The sequence below is a fragment of the Nesoenas mayeri genome, assembly GCF_963082525.1.
Source record: "Nesoenas mayeri genome assembly, chromosome: 25".
Taxonomy (NCBI): Eukaryota; Metazoa; Chordata; class Aves; order Columbiformes; family Columbidae; genus Nesoenas; species Nesoenas mayeri.
In genome coordinates this window covers 5,068,121-5,088,334 of record NC_137549.1, presented here as the reverse complement: position 1 = coordinate 5,088,334, position 20,214 = coordinate 5,068,121, and the positions used below count along the sequence as shown (strand labels likewise).

The following is a 20,214-nucleotide window of genomic DNA, read 5'->3' as shown; positions in this document are numbered from 1 at the left end:
TAACAGCAATATATGGGTCTCTGGGGGGAGGAAAAGGAAAGAAAAAAGCTAGAGTCTTGCAGTCCCTGCCAATGCGAACAGCTTTGCCGAGTCCCTCAACACCATCTGCTTGGAAATCCAAAATTTCCTCCTCCATTCAGGTGCTGCTGCACGTGGCGAAAGCACTGGCCTGGCTGCCAAGCCAGGAAGCCATCTGGCTCCCACATTCATCTTTTCTTTTTTCAAGTGTCCAGCTTTGGCCGCTTAAATGATTATTTCTACAAGATTTTACATTTATTTTTAAATGCTTTCTTTGTAATAACTTTTTCTACCATTCTAAACTCTTTTCAAATATTAGTCTCCTCTTCCTCTCCGCACACAACCTGTGGTAATAGAAATGGATGCAAAGGGGTGTTTAGTTTCTCATTCCAGGGCCAACACTGTATATGCAGCAGATTACTGCTCAAGGCACCAAGGGACCAACAAGAGCACCGTGACTTTTTACCATTAAGATCAGTGTTTTGCTTCAGTTCCTTAGCAGGTGTGAATTTCTCGTGTGAAGACTTGGCAACCTCAAGTCATAGTGTCTCAATTTCAAGTAATCGAAATTAAAACAGTTGGTTTAATCTCTGCTGCAAACACTAAACAAAAATCGAGTTCCAGCCAACCAGGCACCACACAGTACTGGGAATATTTAACAAAAGGCCTCAAACTCTTTCTTTGTACTGTTGTTACAGCAATTCTACCCCAAGAGGCCGCAAAATGTGCAAACACGTGCGTGCTTGGGAGGCCAAAGGAGCAGCAATTGTGGTCTCAGCCGCAATGGTGCTAAAAAAGAAGCCAGTCTGATGGCCACAGAACGCAGACCTCACCTGGAATTTAGAAGGAAGCCAGTGCATATTAGTTTACAGACAAAAAGTTGAACGCAAAAATAGTTATGTCTTAAGTTTTCCCCTTTTTTAGCACAACTTCCATGTAAAAACACAACAAAAATGTAACTTGAGCGCAACAGTGGCACAAGGAAACCCAGATCATGCCCCTTCACGGGGCTGCAATGCACAGAGCGAGGAGTTTGTGGTCAGTGTTGTTCACCGGCTTTCCAGGAACAACGATCCCGAGTGAATCCCTAACTCGCTGACGGAAATCAGAGTATAATCCAAACAGCTGAAAAAGCGGGTATCACCTCGCAGGGGTCTGGCTCTCAGCAGCCATCCCAGGAAACCTGCGCAGGACCACACACCAGGACCAACATCCCCATCCCTGCAGATCTTTAACGAGAGTCTGACTGTGATTTGAAAAAACAAAGCAACACAAAACACCCACAACACACCTGAGCGTCCGAAAAAACGTTCCAGGATTTGACACCAGAACCAAAACTCCACTAAACATTAAAAAAGGGAGCAAAATACAGATAGGAAGGAAAAAGCTCAGTGCTCTAAAGCAACAGTGTCCCTTTAAGATTTATCACGGCATTGATTTAGGAATCAAAACGAGCAAGGTGGACGAGGGGAAAGCGAGGAGCGGTACCGACTGCCAGGTCAGGTCTTGGTGCCTCCTGGAGACAAGCAGCATTTGGGAATAATTCTGCCTTTGCAGCTGGAGCTGAACATGCAGGCCAAGTGCACATGCTCAGAGATGGCTTAAACCACAGGCCAAGACAGTGCCAAATAAACCGCCGCCTGCATCAAATTAATCCCCCGTAAATCATACGTAATCACACGACAGACCATAGCAAGTCCGGGGAGTCTGGACAGGAATTATGATGCATGTTCCAAACTGGGATGCAGAGCAAAACCTGTATTTATGTGACAGACCAGAACTCCTTCGGAGCTGGGCCAGTGAATCAAATAAATACTGTGCATATCAGAAAAAGTGTAACGTGTGCTGAAATACGTATCTACCTGGGCAAACAGCACGCCAGTTCTAAATACGTATTTGCACAAACCTAAATACTTGTTTACCAAAGAGACAGGAACTGCTCCAAAGGTTTCTGCCAGAGCTCCGTTGTGCTGTAAATGCAAAGAACCAACATTCTCAGACGCTGCCGCTCTCAGCAGAGACGCCCGGACAGGCTGCAGCTCATCAGCACATCCAATAAATATCCTATGGCAATTTCATCGTATGTCAGCTTCAAACTGGAAAACCTGGAAAGCGCTCGTCGCTGATACAAACACATGGTTTGAATTGTGTTGCTTGTCGCCATTTGTTATGTGTAACAGCATCAACTTGGGAATTTTGTGTGTGTGTAAAACATATATAAAAACCTGGAGTTTAAGGACTTCTTGCTGTATCTTCCTCTAGTCATTCATAACTTTTCGAATACTCACTTTCAAGGACTCTCTTACAGAAAAAAATATCATCCAGGCACAGCATTAATGACCAAAAAGCAAGAAATACCCAGTGGAACTCACCTGGAAGGGCAGATCCATGGCACTGTTCCCAATCTGGTTGACATTGGGCAGCGACCCGCCGTAGTACTGCCCGCGGCTCTGGCCCAGTTGCAAATATTGGGTTTTCTGCAGCTGTAACTGCAAGAAAAGGAGGAAGAAACTGTAAGGGTAACTCATTTATTTTCCAGCTGTTTTAACTAACCCAACCGGACACCACGTCCATCACCACCGAGGACGGATACCACAGATAAGTGTTCTTGGTTCTTGCAGTGAGAAAAGCTTTTCTACTCAAAGCCCACTTATTTTCATTGCAACTTTCAGAAGACTATAGCATCTCAACAGCTCGTTAACAAGAGCTACGATTTTTGATTAATACCTTGTTAGTGACCTTTCTCAATTTTTTAGTTTAGTACTACAAATCTTAAAAAGATTTCTCGTTCAGTTCTGCAATGTTCCCATTCAACACACCACAGCACTGCCACCAGCGCCCTGGTTTACACTCAGCAAGCACAATTTGCAATGGTCTGAAGACAACAGGCCTGCTCCCCCGGATGCGTCTTCCGAGGACTCAAGAAACTACAATGAACGTAGCAAAGCAATGAGCCTCTCCAAGCTCCCTCTCCCGTCACGGCGTACCGACTTCAGAATGGGTGTCGTTCCTCACTACATGTCAACTGGCTGCTTTGCACTCTGAAATGCAAGAACATTCCTAGATCGGTAGCCAAGAATTGTTTAAAGACTAAGCGTCCAGCTCTTGGACTGGCTGCAGGTTGGTTGCTAAGGTACCACCGTGTGTACATCAACAAACCCGCTTCAGTTTCATTCAAACGGATCCCAAAGCCTTCGCCTTGCGACGCCGGCATTTGGAAGAGTTTGCAAAAGTACCAGAAGACGCAGCATCCCCAAAACTGGGTGTCTACGCGTTCCGGGGCGAAAGGGCGATCGATGGCGGGTCCTCTGATCAAGCGGTGACAGCAGGAGCGGGGATGCTGAGCCGCGTTGATGGTGACAACACCGCGCTGCACCAAGGACCAAGGGAAAAGAGACTGGGCTGACCGTAACATGCCGACACTTAGGGGTGTATGTATATTAAAACAGTCCCCAAACAGAGTAGAAAATGAGATCAGCCCAAGGAAAACACTGCCTGCATTCTTCCAACTTTAAAACTATCCCTAGGGAAGCAACTCAAATACTCCTTATTCACAGAATCTCCCCTACAAGCCACTGATTTCCAAATATACAGTCAAAATCTTCACGCTTTACCGGAGGGATTGAATTAATCCCAAACTTACGAGATGCTCTGTGGAACGGGCGCTCTCAAAAGCCTCCACTGTTCAGGCAGGATACCAGTCACAAAGTGGCTGATGGGTTTTTTCTTCCTTAATCAAAGGGCAGAAAAATCCCCTCAGCCCAAAGACTTATAAAACATTCACAGTGTGCCGTATCAAACGGCTCCAAAATATCCCACCTAAAAAGCAGGAAAAAGTCCCTCCCGCTTCTCTTTCGCCATCTGCTGACACGCAATTACAACCCAGCGCTCTCGAAGCAATACATGAAATTAGAGAATCATTTAATGAGTCACAGCCCCGCTACCTCCGAGCACTAAAAGCACAATATCAGAACTCGCTGTGCTTTTCGCCTGGCCCCTACATATGTTTTCGTTGTTAAAAAAAGGCTTGCTTGGGATTTGTGCCAAACATTGGAGTAACTGTTTCAACAGGTGTTGGTTTCTTCTAAAGAACCTACTATAAGGCACCCAGGGAGGTGGGGGGGTGTTGCTTTATGTTTTTTTAACGCTTTGGCCTTCCCCTGTATGTACGTACCCCAAAGCCCAACGTAACACGGAGGTCACGACCATTTGTCTTTCCACTGCGCTTAAATGTAGAAACGAGGCAACGCAAAAACGAGCTTGTTAAATGGCTTTGCGGTGTCATTAATTTCAGGAACGCTACCTTCGATAAACGCTTTTGGAGATGCGTGCCAGAAATAAGAAAACTGATTGCTCGTTATTGCCATCATATATCAGCGCACCAGCGCGTAGAGCCGTACTTGTTCCTCTCTCCAGCCGTTTAAGAGCGAGCGGCCCCCAGACTCCGCGGTTTACAGGAGACCATCAACAACTGCCACTTGCAATCTGGGGAGATCAAGCGTAAGCAGAACAGGCCAGTCTGCTGAGCGCCTCCAACCTCTGGCTTTTTAGCTGTTAAAAAAGCATTTTTAAAGGCTGCGAAGTCAGATCTGACCGTCATTCCGATGGGCGATCTCAAGCAAAACCAGCTCAAGGCTTTCAAAGAGGATCGGCAAAAAAACCCCCTGCAATTTGCACTTAGTGCGGTGAGATAACGCGGGAGCGTCGAGCCTGACGAAGGGGACCTGCTCACAATGGAACGCGGGAGTCTCGGGCCTGACGAAGGGGACCTGCGCACAATGGAACGCGGGAGTCTTCAGCCTAACAAAGGGGACCTGCGCACAAGGGAACACATGAGTCTCGAACCTGATGAAGGGGACCTGCGCACAATGGAACGCGCTCTGAAAGCGGCCAGAACTCATCTGCCATCAAGCAGCAAACCCGACACTGAAATTCAGGCCACCAAAACCCACTAGAACTGTTTCTTTTTAAATGCTCTTCTTAATATATAAAAATTTGATACCCATAACTGTAATAAAAGGGTGGAGTGTCCTTCTGATGAAAAAATAAAAGCTAAGCTATCTGATGAATACAGGAAGTCAGATTTCACGATAACTGCTCTTTCGCCAGCCTGCAGTTTCCATAACAAGCTTTTTTACACATTTTAGCTGTTCAGAAAGCTCGCTCTTTAGCGTGTTTCAGGCTAATAAGCAGCAAAACGAGTGCAGATTAAAATTAGAAATGTATTATTAAAGCTTAATTGGAAATCAAATTCTGTTTAAAGGATTAACTGGGAGTTTTAGAGGCTGCATTATAGGTAAATCCTGGCCTTCAAATCCCTTCAAAGTTTCCCAGTTGGATGGGTCTGAAGTTTCCCAGGAAGCTTTTCTCCTATAGAACCAGGACCTGCCGCAGAAAAAGAACCTACACTTGGCATCCTCAGTAATATGCTATTTTCTGATCTCTCCCTAGGAATAAAGTGTTGGTAGAAAGCTCTGCCTCGATAAAAAGACACTTATATGACTATTTTTGGCCTCGCTGCTGCAGACCCAAAGACAGACAGTAGAGACCGAGTGCCCTTTGATCCGCAGAACTGGACTTGTCATGTTACGCAGGGCAGGGAGAGAAACTCTGCAGGTCAGGTGTGCTCGGCTCTGCCTGCGCTGGGAGCGAGCAGGAGGCAGAACATCTCCCAAACTACAAACCCGGCGTCTTTCTGCAGCGGGAAATTAAACACCACGTCAAACAAACCCTCAAGACACCGTGGAATCCCAGGGGAAAGGTTTTCTTCCCATTCAGAATCCTTGTGTTGATAAGAAAAGTAAACAGAGTCTTAAAAAGAAAGATAAGTTAACACCGATTTAATGATGGGGCAGAGTCAAGCTGGAGGCCTGTATTTTATTAAATTTTAAACTCTGCATTTGCTACCCACTTTCTAAAATGAATTTATATGAAGGAAAAAATAACTGCTCACTTACTAAATCAGCCTCCTGAAAGCTGTCTAGAATTTATTTAATTAGATGAGAAAGGGTTCATGAATCAAACAGAATCCTGGTAAGCCAAGGAAAAGAAAACGTAAACGTTAGCCACAATTTCATTAATTATAGCAGGTATTCAGCTGCCAGTCCCTCTCTACACCAGCAGACACAGACGCAATCTCATTAAAGCTGAGAACCTAAAATTACTATCACTAATGAGAAGGCACAGAAAGTTATTAGCAGCGAAAAAGTTTCACGAGCGACGGAAGAGGGAGTTTTATATCCCAGTGTGGAGAGCGCGGTCCCAGCGCTCCGGCTGCTCTTGCTTTCCCAGGAAGGCTGGAATAACCTTGCCCCAGAACTCTTACGACCTGAGAGAAATCTGGTGAAAGCAGCTGAAGCAGCAGAAACACGTTGTGGGGCAGCTTGGTTTCCCTCAGCTCGCTCACCCCACCACCAGATGAGTTTGGCAGCGGAGGGGAAGCAGGAGAGGCTGGCGGGAGCCGACGAGAGGATGAGTTCTGCAGTACCCAGCCTAACTCAGCCGAACGGTCCAACCTCACGTTGTGTCTCAGAGCTGATGGCTGAGCAAACCTCCTCTCCAGAGGCTGGAAAATATTAAAGAATGAGTCAAACAAGGGCACAGCACCAGCAACCTGGTGTTTCTGTTTCCAGGTTCCTCAGGACACTATGTGAGCAATTCAGGCCTTTTGCAGAGGGAAATGCTGAATTTCAGGCTACTCAACACAAAATACCAGGAGTCTGTCAAAATTACCAAGTGGCGTCTAAAGAGCTTTTGCTTCTGAGGCACCTGGACCTTCTCTGGGAGTGTATAAAGCACTTTAAAAACCGAAAACCCGCTGTTGGGGTCCCCCCATCCCTGGAGTACCAAGTGTATCGAATCGGACATTCAAAGCACCAATTTCTTCTATTTTACTGCTTGCGCCTCAGTTACCCTCCTATAAAATGAGAATAATCACACCAGAAGAATATTGTAAAGATTGTTTTTGAAGTGCTCAGGCTCCTCGACAGCATAAGGCACAGGGCACGGCCCTGGGGGTTCAGTCCTCTTATACAACCCAAAGTCTGCCTGGTGCGTCCGGAGACCCAGAGCAATACACTGAACAATGTGTGTACATCAAGATATTCCAGTGCCCCCCAGTAAGGCACCATTATCTATTTTAGTGCTGCAAGAGGGAGAGGGCTCAGTCTCACTAGGGCAGTGGGGAATATACAATAAATTAATTAAAGACTATCATCCTGCTCGCACGGAAGAAGATAAAAGATTGGAAAGAGGTTTGGAATGGTTGACTTTTTAATCTATATAATGCTTTCATAGTTTGGGTACCACTGATAAGTTAATACTGACTGTTTTTATAGTGTTATCAGCTTTGACAATTTATTGCAAACAATTAAAAAGACTTCAGTTATTTAGATGTTACCGATTAAAATCCACCCACGCACGTTCTCTAATAGCTGAATAGGTGGCTAAAGAGATGGACGCCTATTTGCAACTTTAGCCCTTCACTTTCATTTGCCAAGTAATTAAAAATCGGATGAAGAAATCTAATAACATCAATCCTTCCCCTCTCATCTGAGCATGTACCCGCACGAGGGCAAGGAGGAGGACCCGGGGAACTCTAGACCGGTCAGCCCCACCTCCATCCCTGGGAAACTGATGGAACGACAGGCTGGAGACTTGGGCAGGGATTAATTTAATGAAATAGAACAAGGGCAAGTGTAGAGTCTTGAATCTGGGCAGGAATAGCCCCAGGTTCCAATGTAAGTTGGGGAGTGACCTATTAGAGAGCAGCGGAGGGGAAAGGGAGCTGGGGGTCCTGGGGACAGCAGGGTGACCATGAGCCAGCACTGGGCCCTTGTGGCCAGGAAGCCAATGGGACCTGGGGTGGGTTAGAAGGGGGTGGTCAGTAGGTCAGAGAGGTTCTCCTGCCCCTCTGCTCTGCCCTGGGGAGACCACACCTGGAATATTGTGTCCAGCTGTGGCCCCTCAGTTCCAGCAGGACAGGGAACTGCTGGAGAGAGTCCAGCGCAGGGCAGCAAAGATGCTGAAGGGAGTGGAGCATCTCAGAACACATTTAAATGTGCCTGCTGCAAAGTGAGTGACACTGTTCTTTTCTTTCTGAATAACCAACGGTTCGTGGCAACACCGCCAATGAACACGGCACCCAGAGTGACGCCGGGATAGAAAAAGCACAGCTCGCTGCTTCACAGCTCTTCTGGCTAATGGAGACAGACTACACAGCCTCATTTATCACAGCGAAAAAAAGAGAATCCCTTGCATTTCGCTCTCATTTGGGCTGTCACAATCAGGAAGAAACGCCATCAAGCCAGATTGCTAAAGTAACCGATTTCCTGCGGTTTGGAGCGCGGATCCAAGGGCGGCCGAGGCTCCGCGCGCAGCTGTTCCTGCAGGAAGGCTGCTCAAGGAAATGAGGGCTGAAGTTTAGAGGAAAGGTATAATCCACACTGATAGCAGCTGCTCCGCCTGGGCCACTCGGGATTTCCAACATTCCATCAGCAGCTTTGTAACAAATTGTTTTGCAATGTTTGGACCTCTTTTTCTTTTTTTTTTCAATTTTAGTATGTTTTTATTTTCAGAAAAGTGAAGATTGTAGCGCTGGCTGGAGACAGACAAGCGCGGACAAGCCGAGAAAAAGCTTCCCTTGTTACCTCTGCCAATCATAGTTGGCCTTCTAATGTTATTAGCATCCCAGCGCAATAGATATTGCAGAGCAAAGTACTACCAAGCCAAGCCAGGAAGCCAAATGTCTACTACAAACTAAGTGAAAATTACAACGAAAAGATCCAGACATATGGTATGAACTGGATTTGAACCCCTGCTTTTAGAACTGCTACATCATTGTTTACTCTTCCATCACCATAACTGTCATTTAAGTCATTTTCAAGTATTTGTTCCATTAGCACATCGACATGTCAGGACACAAACAGAAAAACTCGGCGGGCCAGCCAAACACAGTCATTAAGAACCAAAATTCAAGAAAAGCAAAAAAAAAAACGCAGAAGGAATCTGTTGTAATCTATTGGAATTTTGCAGCCACAAAAGAACAACAGCTTTGTCTCTGCCACACGGAGACATTTCACAACCAACTCTTTACTCACAGCAGAGCTGCAAACACAAGCCCAGCACCACGCTTGATTTTACCTGTGGAGACCTACAGTACGTTATCAAATACACTGTTTGATGTCTCTACCGATGCGCTAACACGCCCAAATATGCTCTAAGACTTCAGAAATTAACACCAAGTTCAAGGAGCAGAAGCAAAGGGATTATGCTACAGCCCATGAGCATCCCAGGTCAAACGAAGCGAGGCTGAGGGGCTGCAGGAGGGGAAGGGGATCAGAACCCTCGGCCTCTGCCCCACGGAGCCAGAGCTTGAAAGGACAGAGGAGCTCAGCCAGATACCATGAACAACAAACAAATCGGGCATCGGAAGAAGCACTTTCCATCAATAAACTAACGAAATCTGCTTGTCAGAGGAAAGGGAACGGCATGATAGCTAACTTAAGACTTCCTAAAGCTGATTAAGCTTAAAGGTTACCTGATAGTGTGACATCTGTGCTGCACTTCCAGTTGTTTACCAGTAAAACAGGGAGGTTCCAAGGGTTTGCATTGACTCGAACACCCACCTGGGACCCTCCCAGATGCATTAAAGCCTCTACAAAATGAAGGCAGTCCTAAATGATTCTGTGCTTTGAAGAGGAGAAAGGAGACGATGGATTAAATTCTTTATTCTAGTGTCTACGACAATGTAAGTCATCTGAGGAAGGTATTTCTAATGGGTTATTTTTGGGACTACCTAAAACCATTTGATTTTTGCAGCTAGGGCGTCCACAGAGCAAAGGAGCGCAAAGACGGGTTTCTCTCCGTTTCAGCACGTGCAGCTGTTATTGTAGGTTTTTCCTCATCCAAAAACCATCTCGGTCACCTGGTCGATTCATGCAGGAAAGAGCAGAGAACAGGCAAAACCTCAAACCTGGGAAGATGAGACATAGCCCAAATCAGCTTCTCCCACCTGGTAACAACACGGCTTTGCTAAAAACACTACAGTCCGGTAAATAAACTTCATTCACAAGAGCTGAGATCCATATTGATCAGCAAGGCTGAACCAGGAATGGCCTGAATCGCTGCCAACCCGCCAGCGCTGCACTTTTAGCACTCCAAGAGAGCCAATTATTCCTCATGAGTTCATGATGTTTTCTTCACCTTCCTGTTGAAGAGATTATTTAAGACCTCAAATCACTTAACTGGATTGTTTTGTCCTGTTATGAGTCATCTACAAATTCCAAGGCACCATTAGATTCTCCTTCAGGAGCTGCAACCAACTCCCCAGATTCCTCAGCTATAAAATTGCGAGGAAACGGGGTTATAAAAATTACACGCGTCCTCGGGCCTCTACCCCCAAGTGCCTTCTAGAATTCATGTGAAAGTGAAAAATCTCAGCTCCTAACGGACACCTGCTATTTATAAACCACCCCAAACCCGCCTCGCACCCCAGATCGAAAATCCTTTTTCTTGTGAACCCGAACCAGAATGTTCAACTTTTGCAGAGAAAGCCAGACAGGGGAGGGAAGAGGCAGCAGCATTTCATGCTGCATTTTACATATTATTAGTTACTTCTGTTTTACACCAGCAGAAATTTGAACAGCAGCACATTAGCTGCATTTCACTTCCTCCTAAAAATAAACTACTATGAACTATTTGATGTTTTGGGGTTTGAGGGCAAAGAGTTGAGAAGAACGTACCTTGCAGAACGGGAATAAATAAATAATAATAAATAGTAAAATTTAATGCACAGGCTGTCACTCTGTGTTTGAAAACACTTTGCTATTTCTGGTGAACAAAGGTTTACTGTTTAAAACTTAACAGTCACAACTGAGTAGCAAGTAAAAACAGGATACAGCACAACTAGAGACTTAAAATAGTGACTATTCTTCAGAGCTCTGCTCTATCGCCGGGCAGAGCGCCAAGCTGAGCTACAATATGAACCAAACTGCTTTTCAAAACAAACCAGATCCCGTGGTAGCTCTGCAAACGCCACCCTTCTTTTCTGAAAGGGTTTCAAAAAGAGAAAGGCATGTATGTTGCTGATAATTCAATATAATACAGCGGAGAGGGAGGACTCTGATTGGAAGCTCGTTGATTATTTGATAGCAAAAAGAACTCTTTGCCTCCGTAATATGTTTAAATCCAGTGCGACGTTCTCAAAATCAATTTAATGATTGTTATTAGCTAACAATGTACTTCTATAGGAAATATTCTGAGCGGGCCAACGTATCCGTTTGCTGGTTGATGGACAACACTTGAGAGAACAACAGAGAAAGAGTGTCCAGGCTCAGAAAAAAGTTCCTAAACCATCTTCATTCCTCCCATCGAAATGTCTCAGAAAAGATCAAATAAAAGCAGAGATGCCCTCATTAAGCAAGATAAAAATAGCTTTTATGTTCTATTTTTTATTTTTAGCTAAAGAATGAAAATTCAGTTACGTAACGCTACAAGTTTCGTAAATGAGGAGACGAGCCGGGAGTGTTTGCACTCTTTGGAGTTTACCAGCGAGCACGAGAGCACCTGACAATAACCGACCGGTCCAGCAGAAATGGGTGATTTACCTTCAGCCCGTGACACCAAGACAACCCATCACCTGCCCCCAAATCCAGCACGGTCCCTGCAGCGTGTTTGTCCCTCCGCTGAAGCTCAAGAAACTGTTTATAGCTCTTAAAGCACCAGACAATTCTCCAGGTATTAAAAATGCCTCCCATTAGAGCCACAATTCTTCGAATGCAAAAGGCCCGTACAATATCATCATTTCACCACACAACAGAAAAATCTAATTACAACGAGGAGGTCAATAAGACGTTTGAATCTGAGTAGGCTGGTGGAAACTTGCGCAATATTTAAGGTATTCTTTTTGCGCGTCCCTCGCTATCGGACAAATTGCGATTAAAAACCTGCAGAGACAAGACTTGTCCACTGCGTGTGCAGACAGAACAAGGAGAAGCCCAGTAACACCACTTGAATAACTGGTGGATGCCATGAACACCATCTGTGTAAGACTTTGCAAGGAGAAAAAAGGTGAAAAGTCAGTATATTAAACAATCACTCTCTTCCCTTTTGCCACTGAGGTGGATTTTTTTTTTCCCTTAATCCAGTTTATTGATGTCAAAACACCACTTAAGGACCCCAGAGCTAGAAAAACCTTCTGCAAACCCCACATCACTCCAAGATGCTCCTTCTACAACAAGGTAAAGAGGCGCTGATGTACAGAAAGGCAGGTCACAAATACCTGATACGCTTTCCAAGTCGAGAACTATCACCATCTGCCTGAATATACATAGATTTTAGAAAATGAACCCAAATTCCCTCCCCTTTGAGACCGCAGCCGTCCAAGGAAAATATTACTAACATAAATAGTAATAGCTGGGTATCAAAATTAATTGAAATTCATCTAACAGAACTGCAGTCTGCCATTAACACATCGTACTACTATGTAGTGATAAGTAACCGTAGTAAAATCCATGAGCCAGTAGCCCAGCACGGACATTGCAGAGAACGTTTTCCCACTCATCAAGAAAAGTGACAGACCAAGCAGGCAAGAGAGTCAAATACACACGGAGAGAATCTGCCTGTAAAATCCAGACTCTTAGACAAGGATCATGAAGTGCTGTAGAATTATTACTGAAGCCTAAAGCCAGAATGCGTCATTTCACCCTCCTCTGCCTCATTATTTAAAACCCACTTTTGTGGGCGTGTGTTGTTGTTGTGTTATTGCAAAGGATTGTTCTGGTACAAGGGGAAGAATTTTCACTTCCCAAGAAATAATTTGCAAAGCAGGACTATTATCAACACTTGGTTACAACTTTATAATTTATAAAGTACCAATGAGATCATACACAAACATCCTCGGTTGACAAATACGTGCTTTTGCAATGCTGGTTTGGCTCGACAAGCACAACTGGAGATCTTGACAGAAATCTCACTCCTGGATATCACTTACACAGCACTAAACACGCTACAGAAAACCATTTAAACCAGATCAAAGCAGCATTTTCAATATTAACTCCTACGCACGATCAGATATGCTGGTCTTAGCTCATGAGTTAATGAAGACTCACATTTGGCTACCACCTCAAGATTACACCAAAGCCCTTGGGACCACATTTGTTTATCGAAATGGAAGCAGTAGAGACCAAAAGAATAAAAGGGAAGCAGCAGCGAGCTCGTCACTGGTCACTGTCACCAAACAAACACCGTCGCGAGCTGGTGTTCCCAAAAAAACGTCCAGATTTGGACAGTTTGCTTCTTTTCACTCATTCCAACCCTGTCAGCTGCAACGCAACAGCCACTCCAGCACATCTCCAAAAACCCCAGAGTAAAACTCCAGCCACCGCAAGCAGAAATGTTAGTTTAAAAAAGAACAGCTTATTTCCTTTATCTTTTTAAGACAGAGTATTACATTTGCTGAGAAGTGCCCTGCAGTGTACCTGGCGTTGGGGCTTTCCCTCCTTTGTTTTTTGCGCTATGTAGAGAACAGCTCTTTTCTCTTTTATCTAACAGGTGCTGAAGAAAGTTTGTGCCTGGGCCACACGGCTGCTAAAAATCATTTTTCAATATAATATATCCTTGAAAATTACTTTAAGGAACAATCCCTGTTGGACCTTTTTGTGGTCTAATGCTTTATTTACGCAGAGAACGTTCGTTTACCTCTGTCCTTCCACCCATGAGATGAACACAGTGCCAGCTCCTGCAGATCGATGGTTTTGCCACGTCTGTAACTTCGGTGGGTTTGCAGCTCCCACATTCACGACTACGACTCAAAGTCATCTAGACCACCAAGACCAAGAAAATGTGTATCCAGACCTAAAACTCTGCAGGATCTGCATGCCAGGCGAAGCGAAGCTCTGCAGGAGCTTTGCAGCTCGGAAATCTGCTTCAAGGGAAAACCCCAAGTCACCCTTCAAAGAGTAGGAAGAGCTGACTGTACCTAACCTGCAGAACGTATCTGTTACTAAATGAGTAGCTGCTACAAACGCACATCACTGCGAACGTTCTCCGCTGCTGAAGCTAAAGAAAACTTTGAACCGCAGCGCGCTGACTTCCACGCATTCGTCTCGCGATTTCAATTAGTACATTGAAATAAAGCGGCTGTACAACCACAGTTTCACGCGCCCGCAGATCCTCCATAGCTTTGCTACATCATTAAACCAGACGGACTTGGCCACCGCACAGAAAAAGCCTTTGTCTGAGAGCTGAAGCAAGCAGCTGTAACACAGGGTAAGGATGGAATCATCATAAAAAAAGTCATTGTCTCCTCGAAAAATAAATAAATAACGTTACAACAAGCCCCTGAGTGGGTTTCGCAGAAGCAGCATTATGCTGCTGCCGGAGGAATGCGAGTTCTCCAGCACGGCATATCAGCAGCCGGCGGCGTGTTTACCTTGGACAGCTCAGCCGCGCGCAGCAAAGGCGAGAGTTGCACAAGAACAGGGGTTCTTTGTGCCCCTGCGGCAGCCTCACCTCCGCGCCCGCGCCCTCCCGGCCGCAGGAATTCTTTCAAAGAATCAACGACGCTGCACCATTATTGCAGCACGTTCCACGAAGCTCCTCGCCCAGCCTGGGACTGTCAAAAGAGCGACGGTGCTCGTGGATGGAGACGCGATGTGGGGAGCTGGGTGGCGTTTCTATCCCCTTCAGCAGAGAAGCTGGAGCAAGATCACGGATGGAGCCTAAACAACCTATTTCTTGGCCTGGAAATGCGCAAATGTAGGGTCCAAACTCTGTATGTGGGGAAGCAACAAAGAAAAAAACCACCATCTAGAGTTTGGAAAATTAACATTTGTGTTTTGAGAGAAACTCACGATACTATTAACTTGAACAAAAACCACTTCCAGCTGAAAGGATTAATCTCCGTGCTTGGAAGGCTCAGTCCTGATTTTGATGCATTTCTTTAATATCTTTCAGACATTCAAAAATACTATTGCCTAGTCAGGATTTTCTTTTTTATCGAATTATTCAATAAAAACACGCTGAAGACATTGGGAAACATCGTGACACTGTCATCATCATTAGCGTTTCTCATTTTTAAAACCGCAGATTAGCATTCCTGATGTAACTAAGCTTTTAAATACTGTTTTGCATACTATCGACATCAAACGATGATCTGTGAACGTACAAAGAGGAGTTTTGATCTCTTCCGCAGCCAGTAGGAACGAGTAAGCGAGGGATTGTCTCATATGTAAGTATGAATCTTGTTACAGGGAGGTGTGTGTCTGTGAATGTGTTTTACACACATACAAATACAAACTAAGGGGGTTTTACTTGATTTTTTTCAAATGTGGGAGGGCTTTGTGTGCAGGAAAAGACCAAGAGGGAGCTCAGACACAGCTCTGGTTGAAATCCCTCAAAACTAAGTAACTTTAACAATATATATATATATTAAAAAAAACCCCAATCCTGGCAACCTGAGAACATCTCCAACTGAAAAAGAACCCCCTCCAAAATGCAGGTAACAAGCTGCACCCAATTTTTCTTTAAAATCTTACATTCTCCTGCATTTGAAGAGCCGCACATGGAAGAGCTCAGCACTATCTGCGATATCCTGCATGTTAATGTTTTGTTAATTACAATATTAAAGGGCAGCGACAGCCTTGGATGAGTAAATACATGTAAGGCAGCAAGCACCACAGAAATTGAGAGCAGGCCCTGGCAAACAACCTGTCCTTAAAACGCAAAAACCAGCGCAGTTCTAAAATTTATAAAAGAAGAACCACAAGCAAAATAGAAGAGTCAATGCTACACAGAAAAAAACCCTCCTCCTCTTCTCACCCACTTTGTTACTATGGGACTCGCAGAAATCTCTGGATTATAAACACGAAGGTCCCACTCAACAGACAATTAAGCAGCTCCAGTGCCTCTGTCGGCCACCCACCTCCACGACTCTTCGCAAGGTCTGCGTCTCCCACAAAAGCTAAAATGCATTCTTGAATGTGCCAGCTCAAAGACAGGACTTTGTTGCTCCTGAGAACGGGGGAACACTTCTGAAACCCAAGCCATTTATTTCTCTAAAGCTTTTTTTTTTTTCCAGCTGAATGGTGAGGGTGATCAAGGAGGAGTTAATATCATATTTTGGTTTATTTCCTAGGCAAGAAAGATGCGTCGTAACTCAAAAATCTCAGATGGTCTGAACAGCAATAGGTGGAAGGCTCCCAAAGCAGAAAGCAAGCTCAGAAACAGCGTTTGTACGCCCAAGAAATGGTGGAACAGTAGTTCTGTGCCTCTGTAGGACCAGGAACAAACAATACAACAGACAAGACGGTAAACATTGCAAAAAAGACAATTGCTAATAATGAAAAGGCAACAGAAATTTTGGGCTGCTTCCACAAACTGAGTAACGCATTTTCAAACTGACAGCAAAGTGTTGGTTGCCAAATGAAAATGAGAGCAAACAGCAAAGTGCTTAACCCCTTTTTGCTTTTCTACTGCCTTTTAGAGACAGATGAAATCATGGAATTTAGAAGAAAAACTCTACAAAGGAGACATTTTACTCAGCTATTTGGTCAGTGTTTCCATCACTTCAGTACCCAGAATCCTCAGATACCTCATTCATCTTGGGTCCTTCTCTTCATACCCGGTTCTTGAAAATAAGATGAGTTTCCTTCTGCAAAACCTGGGTTAGGAACACCCGGATTTGTGAGACATTGAGCTAGGATTCCGACTTAATCTTGCGCAAGGTGAATGCTAACTGTAAGAGTTAATTGGAGGCCAACCTGTAATTGCAGACTTGAGGAACTCTTTTTAAGAATAATTGGCGCTTAAGCGGGACTGAGCTACACAGGCATGACAGAGGTGCAAGAAACGACTCCTGTGACTGCAAACATCTTGAAATCGTCCTCACTCTGCTCCCAACTACCAGTAACTCGAACCGTGTCCCCTACAAAGCAGCAACAAATAGTTTATCACGAGCGAAGCTTTGGCTTCGCACCTTCCCGAGCAGGAGCCACCAGAAGCAGCACGACTTGCTTTTACACCTGACCAGTAGCAGCACCAATTCAGAGCAAACATTTACCCTGTCTTGACACAGAGGAATAAAAGGCAACATTTTACTGCAAACTCAACTGGAGGTTCTCGTGTTCCCGTTCCCACCAAGGTCTGGCCACAAAGAAGACCGTAAATTTTCTTTAAACCATTAAAAGAAAACGAAAAATGTTGACACAAGCAGGTGAGACAAGCACCAAGCAGAAAAGCTCTGACACCGCTATATGTGAACCAGAAAAGGCATCTGATGTTCGAAAAGCGCCTTCGTTACGCTGTTAATTTCTGCCAATGGGCTTTGCAGAGGCATCAGAAGCTTGGGAGGGTTTGAAGTGCAGTGATTTGCACCTACAGCAACTGGAGCGTGACAGGAACAACTGGAGTGACACCGAGTCCTGCAGCGCCCGCCGGGTCCCCATACACCCATGGGTGCTCTGGGGATGCTCCGCGGGGCCCTGAGAGAAAAGGGCTCCTGGGGCCAGTGTGGGGGGAGGATGGGACCCCAATCTGGGTCTGTCCTGGGTGAGGAACCAGGATCCCCCCTCAGATCCAAATGAAGGAACCGGGATCCCCTCACAGACCCGGGTGAACGAACTGGGATCCCCACACAGACCTGGTTGAACAAACCAAGATCCCCACATAGACCCAGGTGAAGGAACCGGGATCCCCTCACAGAACCGGGTGAACAAACCAGGATCCCCTCACAGAACCGGGTGAACAAACCAGGATCCCCTCACAGAACCGGGTGAAGGAACCGGGATCCCCTCACAGAACCGGGTGAAGGAACCGGGATCCCCTCACAGACCCGGGTGAACAAACCAGGATCCCCTCACAGACCCGGGTGAACAAACCAGGATCCCCTCACAAACCCGGGTGAACAAACCAGGATCCCCTCACAAACCCGGGTGAACGAACCGGGATCCCCTCACAGACCCGGGTGAACGAACCGGGATGTCTCTCCTCAGGCCGGGCCCCATCCTGTGTGAGGAACCGGGGACCCCTCCCTCAGCCCGGGCCTGTCCCGGGGTGAGGAAACGGGTCCCCCAACCAGAACCCAACCAGAGCCTCTCCCGGGTGAGGAACCGGGACGCCCCCTCAGACCCATCCCAGAGGCGCCCCATCCAGCCGAGCCCCGGCGCACACGCCCGCCTCCAGCGGGAGGACCGGGGGCTCCCCCAGAGCAGGCCCTGCCCCGGGGCTCCGCGGAGCGCACCTGTTCCCGCCGCCCGGGAGGATGCTCCGCTCGCGGCGGCCCCGGCGCCGGGGAAACCGGGAACGGGGGCGGGGGGGGGCGAAGGGGGGCGAGGGGGCGGCGCGCGGCCACCCGCCCCGCGCCGGGGGCGCCTCCCGCCCCCGCCAGGGGGCGCTGCCCGCCGCCCCGCCCGCCGCCGCTGATCCCGGGGCCGGGGGCGCCGCGGGGGACGCCGCCCCTCCTCCCCCTCACCCCCCCAGCGCCTCCACCGGGGCCGCGCGCGGCCGGGCTGCGGCGGGGGCGCGCGCGCGCGGGCGGGATGGAAGGCGGGAGGGAAGGCGCCGGCTCACCCGGTGGGCGCGGGTCAGGCTCAGGTCCTTCATGACCTCCTCGAAAGCCGCCGTCTCCTCCGCCTGCTTCTGGTTGTGCAGCGCGATCTTCTCGCTGAATTTCCGCGGGTTGTTCGAGGCCGCCATCTTCCCCCGTCCGCATCCCCCTCCCCGCGCCGGAGGGGGCGACGCGCATGCGCCGGGCGGGCCGGGCGGGGGAGCGCAAAGCGCTTGCGCGGGGCGGCAGGGGGCGGTGAGGGGGCGGAGGGGCGCATGCGCGAGGCGGACGGCGGCTCGCGCAGGGGAGGGGGCGGTGGCCGGCTGCGCGCCTGCGCAGCTGAGGGGGCGTCACGTGCGCGGGGCGCGTGCGCGCTGCCGGGCGGGCGCTCTGAAGCGGCGCCGGGGTGGGCGCCGGTGCCGGTACCGGGGCCGTTCCGCCGCTCCCCCCGCCCTGTCGCTGTCCCCTCCCGGGGTGCGGCCCGCTGGGGACCACAGCGTCCTCCTCCGGAGCCCGCGGGCACCCCCGCCGCAGTGGCGCGTCGCGGCGGAGGGCGCTTCCCGCTTGCTTCGTGTGGGCTCCGGTGCGCACGGGGCCGAATGCGCGATGCCGGCCGGTAAAAAGGCGCTGTGTGCGTTTGTGTGTGTCCGGGGGGTGCGCAAACAGCGAACTCCTGAGCCTGAAGGGCAGACGTAAACCCCAAATCTATACAAAGCCAAGTATTTGTTTAACCAGCAAATATAAAATATGTATTTTAATTATTTAATAAAAATCTGAGGGACCTGGGGGGTTCAGCTGGAGAACAGGAGCTGAGGGGAAACCTGATCTCTGAGCTGCCTGAAAGGAGCTTGGAGCCAGGGGGGTCGGGCTCTGCTCCCCAGGAACAAGCGCCAGGAGCAGAGGAAACGGCCTCAAGTTGCGCCAGGGGAGGGTGAGGTTGGATTTAGGAACAATTTCTTCCCCAAAGGGCTGTGGGGCATTGAACAGGCTGCCCAGGGCAGTGCTGGAGTCACCACCCCTGGAGGGCTGGACAGACGGACATGAGGTTCTCAGGACGTGGGGCAGGGACAGGGCTGGGTTATGGTTGGACTCCATCATCTTGAGGGTCTTTTCCAAGCAACGTGATTCCCCGATTCTACAAGATAGCAAGTAAATGCATTATTTCTGTGTGAGCTTTAGTAATTGGGAAATTCTCCAGTTTTCCTGGTCCCCCATAGTCCAGCAAAGCAGAAGATGCTACAACAGCTCCGTTCTGAGCCATTGATTACAGCTGTGTTAACACCCGATGGGTGCAAAGCGCCGCGATACGCAGGATGCATGCACCGCGCAGGCATAAATCCTGACAGCACCGTTTCCCAACACCCACACGTTGCCCTTTGCACTTTCTTTCTTACAAAGCTATAAAGCAGACACTTTCCTTTTTTTGGGGGGGCACCTCTGCCCCTGAACAGCCCTTACTCCAGTAACCAAATCCTGTCACGGTTGAACTATCAGGTCAAAGAAATTAGACTCTGCTCTCACTTCACCTTGGTTTAGGCAGTTCGCCGGTCATTTATAAGCATTTCCTGCCCACGTAAAAATCAGATGTTATAATTATCCGCCGCTGCAAGGCTGTTGGAGACGGATGGCTGAAACTCAGCTCAAACTGTCAG

General features: G+C 47.7%; 1 protein-coding gene across 2 annotated transcripts in view; it reads right to left on the bottom strand.

Annotated features, from left to right (window-relative positions):
- CRTC1 (CREB regulated transcription coactivator 1) overlaps positions 1–18,711 on the bottom strand; it is a gene marked incomplete at both ends in the record, with an annotated part of 34,296 nt that extends 15,585 nt beyond the window's left edge. The window contains 3 exons of one of the 2 annotated variants that reach the window (XM_080359543.1): positions 1,941–1,988; positions 2,391–2,507; positions 18,586–18,711. In XM_080359543.1, coding sequence (XP_080215669.1) covers positions 1,941–1,988; positions 2,391–2,507; positions 18,586–18,711 — 291 coding nt within the window. The remainder of the gene's footprint in view (positions 1–1,940; positions 1,989–2,390; positions 2,508–18,585) is intronic. The other variant, XM_080359544.1, reaches the window with a different exon arrangement.
- Between the last annotated feature and the right edge of the window lie 1,503 nt (positions 18,712–20,214).